The following is a 9,347-nucleotide window of genomic DNA, read 5'->3' on the forward strand; positions in this document are numbered from 1 at the left end:
ATCTCTTTTTATTTCTCTTCCTAGTATGGAAAGGGAATGTATCTGCATTCTTCAACTTTTTCACATAGCCAGAATACAATTTCCTGTGCAGCTTTTCCCGTAGCAATTAACTTAGCCTGCATCACCACAGATATGAGACCGTCATGTTCCATCTATAAAATGAAAATAAGTAGATCAATGAGTACGATCAATAAGTAGAAAACAGGAAGTAAAAGGTCTTTTCATCAGCATGATTATTTCAGTAAATACTGTGCAGCAGCAGAAGAGCAAGTAGTACACAAGATGTGAATTACAGTGATTACCTGAACTTTTGATAGCAGTCATGAAAAACTCACTGTTTCTATTTATATGTGTGGGTATAGCCTAGAAGATCTGAAACATATCAAAAAAAAAAAAAAAACAGAAGTAAGAAAAATTGTTTTGTAAAGTATGTTTAACAAATACTGAGAAATTACAAATTATACAGGAAAAATGTGATTGTAAATTGAGCCGGATCTGTTAGTCTGAGGGGAAAACAAATTGCTGGAAGAGAATTCATGAGTGTTTGAAACAATGAAGCAAGAAGGAAAGGCGCTCTGGGAGACAGTTGTGCACAAACAGGGAGATGAACTGGTGAAATCCATATTAAGAAAGACAGATGTAAATTACATGCCTGTTTAAACCGTTTATTTTAATGTGTTTCTGTCAGATGCCTACACTCATGAGTTTACTCATCTGGAACAGCAGCTGTTGCTGGTGAGCTGGCACACAGTGACGCCAGCTCTGCTGTGGCTCCGAGGGGTCCCCCGTGCCCTCTCTGCCCTTTGTGCCCACAGTCTCCACCGTCCTCTTCCCTGCACAAACTTCCAGCCCCAACAAATGGCTTTATCCCTCCTGGTCCCTGCTTTCCTCTGTTACAAACAGGTCACCTCCTTCGAAGACCTGAAATTTGTGAAACCAGTGGCTAAACTAGCAGCTTTCCATTGATTCCTTGATCCCTGACAGACCTGCACCTCCCTGCATGCTGAATGGCAGCTCATGACAATGAGAATTTGCTCCATTTTATGTCCCCTCCAGTGAAGCAGCTATTTTAAGGGAAGAGATCTGTTTGTTGTGCTCACCTGCTGGTTTTGCAGGTGAAGTTTTGCTGTGTTTTGCAGCCTGAACCTTACTAAGCAATACAGGGAGGTGTGAGCTGCAAGTTGTTATACCCATCAGTCCCAGGTTAAGTAGCTGGGGAGTAACCTATATGTGATATTTAAAGCCAAGTGTGGCTTTGGGGTAGTCCCATGTCTAGACAAGCTGCACACTGAGAGATGTACAGCCTCCTGTTGCCTCTTCCGGAAAACTCCCAGACACCCCTCGGGATCGACTTGGCTCTTGGTCTGAGGTTCTTGACTCCTTCATGGGCTGTGCATGGCACACAACTACTTGACGTTGGCTTCCTGGGCTTGCTGCCCTGAGGTTATTGATGAAAACACCCAGTGCCTAAACTTGTAAATCCTTTGCTGGATCTAGCATGATACCTGTCAGACACTGATATTCTTCAGTGCTGCCTTATCTTGACAAGAGAGAAGGAAAAGTGATATCCCCTCTCAGAGAGCAGCAGCTATTATGCGTGGTGCCCCAGGGATGGGATCAAGTGTACTTTGATGAAGTTTGCTGATGACACCAAATTGAGAGGGTAAGTAGACGCTTCAGATGGGAGAGTCACCCTGCAGAATGACCTGGCTAACAAGAACTTTATAAAGGTCAACAAGGACAAGTGTAAGGTCTTCAACCTGGAGAAACATAATCCAGGAGTGCAGCACGGAGTGGGATCTACCTGGCCAGAGAGTAACTCTGTGGAAAGGTATCTGGGGTTCCTCGCAGACAGCAAGCTCTATGTAAGTGAACACTGCACTGCTGCTGCAAAGAAAACCAATGGGAAGCTGGGCTACATCAGCAAGGGCATCACCAGCAGAGACAACGAAGTCATTATCCCACTCTGCTCAGTGCTTGACAGGCAAGACCTGGAATATTGTGTTCAGTCTTGGTCACTGCTACACAAAAAAAATACATACTCAGAAGAACAGACTGAAGAGGGTTCCAGATATAGACCACGAAGACGATCAAAGAACTGAGAAGCTGTTGTATGACTAAAAGCTAAGAGAAGTGGGTTTGTTCAGCCTTGAGAAAACAATGCTTAGGGAGACCTCATCACCATGTTCGAGAATTTAAAGGGGGGCTACAAAGAGAAGGAGACTCCCTTTTTACAAAGAGTCATGTGGAAAAAAAGAGAGGCAATGGGTACAAGTTAATCGTGGGGAGATTCCGACTTGGCACAAGAGGGAAATTTTTTACTATGAGAACAATCAGCCATTGGAATAATCCACCCAGGGAAGTTGTGGATTATCCAACACTGGACAGTTTTAACATTCATCTGGACAGCGTGCTGGGCCATCTTGTCTAGACTGTGGTTTTGCCAAGAAAGGTTGGAGGAGATGACCTTTGTGGTTACTTCCGACCTGGTATTCTGTGATTCTATGATTCTGTGATTATCTATGTATCCCCATTTCCCCCCTGTGTCAATGTCTGTATGCATGCATACATATAGATATGGATCTATCAAACATACTTCTATATGTCCATCCCGGCTCACCCTTAAGGGCTGCTGGAACACGTCTTCCAGAAAATGTGCAAGCTCTCACAATAGAGGGTTAGCGACTGGCAGATATCCTCATGAAAGCAACCTGCCCGCGTTGGAGGCGCGTGGACTGAGAGCACAGGGAAGATGAACTTGCCACACTCACAGCAAATTTCAGAACCCTACAGATATCACATGAAGTCATGGCTTTGTTGCAGGATGACGAGAGCATCACAAATACAAAAATTTTATAGCTCATTACAAAATAAGCACATGCAAGATTCAGAGAAACATATAGAGGAGATTTTCTTGCCATAAGGATCAGAAAATTAACTCGACATTCACTGAAGATGCTTTCTTAGTTAGAATTTCACAGTAAGTTTTTAAAATCAGTGTTCCATAAGAAACAGCATAAAACACAGTAGCACACAGTGCCATACTCCTGAGACAACTTAACAGGTTCAACTCCTCTGTGCATCTACACTCTGCTGCAATGCTGAACAATGCAGCACTCTTACCTGCAACACTGACTCAACACGGTGTTTCACTGAGTTGTTCCCCTTCCATCTCCTCTGTGAAGGGTGCAGTAAAAGCGGTGACACAGAAATCACACCCTGCTGCCTGCGCCCACGACAGACTCGTGGGCAGCATTTCAGCTGCAAGGGAATGGCCCTGCGCTGTCGGTGCTGCAGTGGTCTGAGCCTCGCCGCACACTGTTTCACAGCAAGGTGGAGGATAATCAGTTTGCCCTTTCCCAGGCAAAAATGGTGGTAGCCCAGGAATGTGTTCAACTTATCTGATGCCAGCCTAAGGTGAGTCCTACAGCCTTTCTTCCATGTGGTGACAGGGGCCAGATCCAGCCAGGAAGTGCATAACCAAAGTAGGCATCAGTCAAACTACTATTTTGATAATAGGAGAGGATGCAGAGCTCAAGACTCAGTGACAGTTTTTTTGGCTGTAGCTCTGCACAATGGGGAGTCAGCATGGTGTGTTGTATGGCTGATGCAGATTTTTAAGAGCAGAAGAAACCCCTGCTGAGCAGGCCAGCAGTTTTGAAGCAGGAGCAGAGGTCCTGACGAGCATTGTTACACAGTCCTGGGTCTGCCACAGCTGGATGAGCAAAAGCACATTCCTGGAGAGGCAATGGGAGCCTGTTCTGACCTTTCAGGAACAGGCAGGTCAGGGGCATGCAGCACGGCACATTAGGTTGCTACTGCTATCCAAAATGTGCTAGCCACCTCCCAGCTGAACTGCACGACTGGAAACCTATAGCAGCAGCACTGAACAAACCACAAGCTCCTGAAGGGAAGCTTTGCTGAACAATTTTCACTTCTATTCATCCATGAGCAGGGAAGACAATGTATTCCCTAACTCTATAACCCTAGTCCAAACCATACAGATAAGCACATAATTATTAGCTGCTTCCCCAGCTACATCATACGAAAATATAAGGGGGAGAGATTTGCCACTGTACAGGCTGTGATCAAAGGTTAAAGACGTTGAAGTGGAATGTATGCAACAGTTTTGTGCACTCAGAGTATCTGGAAATTTGGTGCATTTAAACATGTCTGTGAATTGCTGTTGTGTATAACAATGCTGAGATACCAGTCTGTTGTGCCATAGAGTCACAGGAATATTCACAGCCTAATAAGTTACTGGTAAGATAATTTCCTTCTTGTCTCAATTGAGTAGGATAAATATAGGACATGAAACTACATGTGAATGTGAGTTTCAAATACCCAGATCAGAATAAATAAATACATGACTTTTGGTAAAGGAAAAGTTGGTTTACATGAAATATGACCTCAAGGAACTGCAAGAAGGCTTTGGAGAGTGGGAAGCACTCGACTTATATCAATCCCCTTGTTTGCATCAGCCACAGTTTAGCTGGCATCCACTCCTGCTCTCACCTGCACATGAAGTGGTGCCACGCTTCCTCAGTGCTGTGTAAGTGTCTGTAGCCCAGGGCTGGGAATAGGACTATTTCAACTTCTGCAGTTTTTTGCTCTGAAATGAAGACTATCCCAAATCACTCCTTACCTGAATGCCAGCCTTAGGAGGGGCAGCCACGGGTCTTACTGAGGTTTCATTTTTGCTATGACAGAAGAGTGACTCATTTTAGAAAAAAACTGTCTGACGATTATATTGTTTTATGTGATTTGTTCTTGATGTGGACACCCTGATAGAGCCTGAAAACAAAAGTGATAATGGTTTCATGTATCTTTTGAGAACTAAAGAAGCAGTAATAGTGGTGGGAGCTTGAAATAATTGTACTTGATCAAAATGTGTGGCAGCTTTGTACCAGCTGCTCTTTGCTTATAAGTATTCTGATCTTTTGTAAAAGAAAATCCACCGCATTTGGATAAAGATGGGGTAGAAAATACAGTGTTGGTTGAACAGACATGAAACTTCACATGAGATATACTGCAAAGCTTCTGTGAGATACAACGTGAGATTGTGTGTGGTAGTGCCGCTCACACAGGTACAGCCCAGGACAGCGTGAGACAGGTGACCCAGTTCTGCCAACATTCCTGGCCAGACAGAAATCAAAAGTGTCTCCTGTAAGCGGCAGACATGAGTCTCAGGTGTCCTATTGAAAGAGCCTGTGAAGAGCTTTCCCCTCCTGAGCTGAAGAGAAAGTCTACAGTAGGAAGAACTGGAGCCTTCCTCATCCCATCAAATATGACTCCACCTTTCAGGATTTGCATTAATGACGTACAGTATCTAGACCCAAGTAGTATATTAGAAAGTTTTATTGCATTGACTACAGAAGCCCTATTGCTCCCTCAGACTGTGGTAGCAAGTAAGTAGGTAGCAAGAAACCTTTTAATAGGCCATGGCAGAAAAGTCCCATGTACTCATACATAACCCACCTCACTGAATATCACCCAATAATACCTGCAATAAACTCATACTGCAATGAAGATTTAAGCCTGAGCCTATGTTTCGAATGGTTCACTGTTCTGATTTGCAGACTTTACAACAAACCTAGACAGGGTCTGGTTAATTACTCCATTGCTGAAAATATTCAGAAACCTAATTAGTAATGTTTCAAATAAGGTAGCATTAATAGACAAATCAAGTCCTGATTATGAAGTTTGCTGTGCCCTGTCAAAAACTAGTGGGTATGTTCTCTAAGACAAAATTCACAGGCTAATTATAAAGATTTTTTTTTTCATTGGAGGTAGCAATATTTAAGCCTAAAATCTATTGACAACAAACATCTCCAAATCTCAGATACCTAAGTATATTTGGAAAACTGAGTGTAGCTGTTTCTGCATAGTTTTGAGCTCTGACCCATTTGAAAATCAGTCAATAAGCATTGTTGGAAGAGAGAATAACAGTAAAGGAACTGGAGTGCAGTTGAACCTGGAGAAAAGGGAGATTTCTTGTATGCTTATACCATTTTTTTGACATTATGCAATCTTAATTCTTGCATTTTATATGCTAAATTCATCCATTATATCACCTTGCAAACAAAAAATTGATGTGTTTTCAAAGGACCATTGAAAATATCAAGACAGTTGAATAATGTGTTAAAGGCAAAAGTAGGCCAAAATCCAGTGGCAGATGAAAATGTATAATTAAGAAGAAAGTATATTTTTCTTTCAAATTTTTGACAGTGAGTTATGAACAGTGTTTTGTTGTTCGTTGTTTTTTAAGACAAACAAATAGAAGTCTCATTCATAAACTAGTGAAGTGTGTAAACCATTGCAAACTGTAACGTGTGCAAGAAATGCTGCACTTAAATATGCACTCCAGAGGTTATAGCAGCAAAGAAATGGTGTAGTTGGTTTAAGATTACAAATTAATCTTAAAAGAGAGTATGAGTATCTCAAAGAGTTAATGAGTATCTTAAAACTGCCTGTTTCTCTTAATTGTCCAAAGGCCAGTTGATCCTGGAGTGTATAAAATACTAATGCATGAAGACGAAAAGCCCAGCTGAGGCAGCCAGCGAACAAACAGCAGACAGTGAACAAGAGCTGTGTTTGCCAGCAAAGATGCCAAAGGCTGTTTTCACCTTCATTCGTCTTTTTGTGCTCTTACTCAGTTTCTCAATTATTTGTCTAGGAGCTCTCTGCGTTTCCTCCAGTTCCTCCTGCAGATGTGGAAAAAATGAGCTGATGTTTTATTGCCTCTTAGCTTTGGGGTTATTTCTTCTTGTGGCTGGCATTTTCTGGAGCACTTTCCATGAGGTCTCGAAATGCGGGGGTCTCAGCAGCATCGTCATTCAAAATCCCAGCCATAGGGCGCTACGCATCAGCACCGTAGACAGGTATGTGTTGCAGTACTGCTGATGACGAATTGGGAGGGAGGGATGCTGTTTTGTAAATGTATTGTAAGAAGATAGAAGCAACACGAGGTTTTTGCAAAATAAAAAAAAAAAGTGAAAGTGTAGCCATTTTATCATATTTCTATGGAGACAACCGTTGTCTGAAACTTGATTTGCTAGAGCAAGCAGCGATGTGTAAACAGCAATTTGTGCCAACAATAAATAAGGAAAGGTATTCTACACGAAACACAGCAGGTTACACAGCGTGGTCCAAAGCCATGCATGGAAGGGCCAGATGCAGCTATGTCAACTTCCCAGAGCAGGAGCATCATTGGTTCCATCTCAACAGACAATTCCATATGTGCTACTGTGGGATATGTGCTCGTACTACTCATTAGCAAGAGGTGTGCAGGCAGCTTCACCTCCCTATATGGTCCCTGCTAAATTTTTCTTGTGTAACTACCCCATTATTTCTGAGCAAAGTCTGATGCTTTGAGTTTCTTAAACTGATTGGCACTATGCCTGACGAAAGTCTTTAACAGCTTCACTGGATGTAAATTACTTTTCCCCGACTGTTGTGGAAACCACACCAGAAACACTGGCAATGGGTGCTTCAAAAGCACTATGAAAACACCATTCAGCAAATTTTGGTTAGATAAGAAGAAATATGCAAAACGTATTTTAAAACTGTGGAAAACAATGAGTAGTATAATAATAAATAATTCACTAATTTAACCTACTTCAGGCAGTGATTTCTTTCTCCTTCCAAATCTAACTTTTCTCAGGCACTTTTTGAAATACTCAGAAGAAAGAATGTTCCTATGCCATGTGTGGGAACTCTCATGGGAAAAACTTGTCTTTTTAGAACATTTTGTTTTAATAAAACATTTTGCAGAAAGACACAGGTGATGAGCCCAGCTGAGACAGCTGTTTTATATTTATATATTCCATTGATCTAAACCTACTTAGGTTTCCATTTGCAGTTTAAGCCTCCTCTAGACTCTGAAAATATAACAGACAATGCATCTAAACAAGCTCTCTGAGATAAATCACATTTTGCATTGTGTGTTTCCTTTTAATTTGCTTTTTTTCAGGCCTGACTTCTATCCCCCCTCGTATGAAGACAGCACAGATCCTGAAAAACAGTCCTCTGTGCCGCTGGTTGACTTCACAATAAAACAGGAAGAAATCATCAACATCCCTCCACCTCCATATAGCAAAAGCAGCGCAGAGCTCATCAGTGGAACTGATGAGCAGGAACAGCCACCACCTTATGAATTATCTGTGCAGTGGCTACAGCACCAGCAAACAGCTGATCAATGCTCAAACCTCAGAAGAACAGAGTCAAATTTTAATCCATCCACACAAGAAAACAGTTACCAACAGGATACAGACTGCCAGGGAATCTCAGAAAGAGCAACACCTGTCAGAACATCTGAGACAGGCAATGCGTAAAAATCCTGCAACTGTGAAACAGGGAAAATTGTAAGAAGACGTGTGTCAGTGATCCCTGACAGTACATCACTTAGGGTGAAGCTGCCCGGGAGAAGCACTGATCATTTGTGTGTTTGAGTGGAGCTGGAGGGGATATATATATACAGGGGTGCTTGGTGTTTCAAACCAGAATGAATTTCTGTACAGATAGAAATAATCAGGCTGTATCTCATAGAAGTCAGTATCACTGGCAACAGCAGTTTCTTATGCTGCCAGATAAATATGCATCATGCTGCTATCAATCTTAAATATCTTGTGCCTCATAAGAAGTTTTGACTGAAAGTCCTCACTTGTACTTTTGCAACATTAGCTGACTTGGGAAACTTATTAACTCAGCTTTCGTTTGGAATTTGTAAATTATTTGTTGTAACTGTATCATATACTTCTGGAGTTACTTGTTTTATTTTGGGGCACAAATAGTCGGTATTTTACTACTGAATTAATGACTAAGTTTTTTATTTAAAACAAACAACGTGTACTTGCCCACATGATACACGGTGTCCATGATTCAGGATAAGTACACAATACAATACTCACAATACAGTCCGAGCTGCTAAACAGACAGCCCTGGATATACTACAGCTTCTCAAAGGGAACTAGCAATTACAGGAGGAAAATCGCTCTCTGACCCACTCCTTTGCGCCGTCTCTAAAAGCAGTTGCTTCCACTGCAGCTTACCTGAGACTCTGGCAACTAAAAAAGGGGTCCTGTATCCTGTTTCTGACACAAGTGGCCTCATGGTTAGGGGACAAGTACCAGAAGGAGAACAGGCTTGGACTCATCCTTCCTCTGTTACATGTTTCCTTCCTTCCATGGAACAACTGAAGCAAAGTTGCATCCAGGCCACTGTCAGCTACGATTTCAGATGACAAGATAAGTTTTGCTCAGATTTGGACCTGCAGCCCTGACTATAGCTGGAGTTTTGCTTTTGGTTGCAGAACCAGTGAGACTGAAAAGTTATCATACTTTCCAGAT

At 42.1% G+C, this 9,347-nt stretch overlaps 1 protein-coding gene across 1 annotated transcript; it reads left to right on the plus strand.

The window, feature by feature from the left end:
* The first annotated feature begins 6,557 nt into the window (after positions 1 to 6,557).
* Positions 6,558 to 8,776, plus strand: TMEM252 (transmembrane protein 252). The gene is made up of 2 exons (XM_065861538.2): positions 6,558 to 6,881; positions 7,973 to 8,776. Exons 1-2 carry the CDS (start codon positions 6,607 to 6,609, stop codon positions 8,331 to 8,333), a joined length of 636 nt encoding a protein of 211 aa, XP_065717610.1. The 5' UTR covers positions 6,558 to 6,606; the 3' UTR covers positions 8,334 to 8,776.
* The last annotated feature ends 571 nt before the right edge of the window (positions 8,777 to 9,347 follow it).

Source organism: Patagioenas fasciata, chromosome Z (genome assembly GCF_037038585.1).
Source record: "Patagioenas fasciata isolate bPatFas1 chromosome Z, bPatFas1.hap1, whole genome shotgun sequence".
NCBI lineage: Eukaryota > Metazoa > Chordata > Aves > Columbiformes > Columbidae > Patagioenas > Patagioenas fasciata.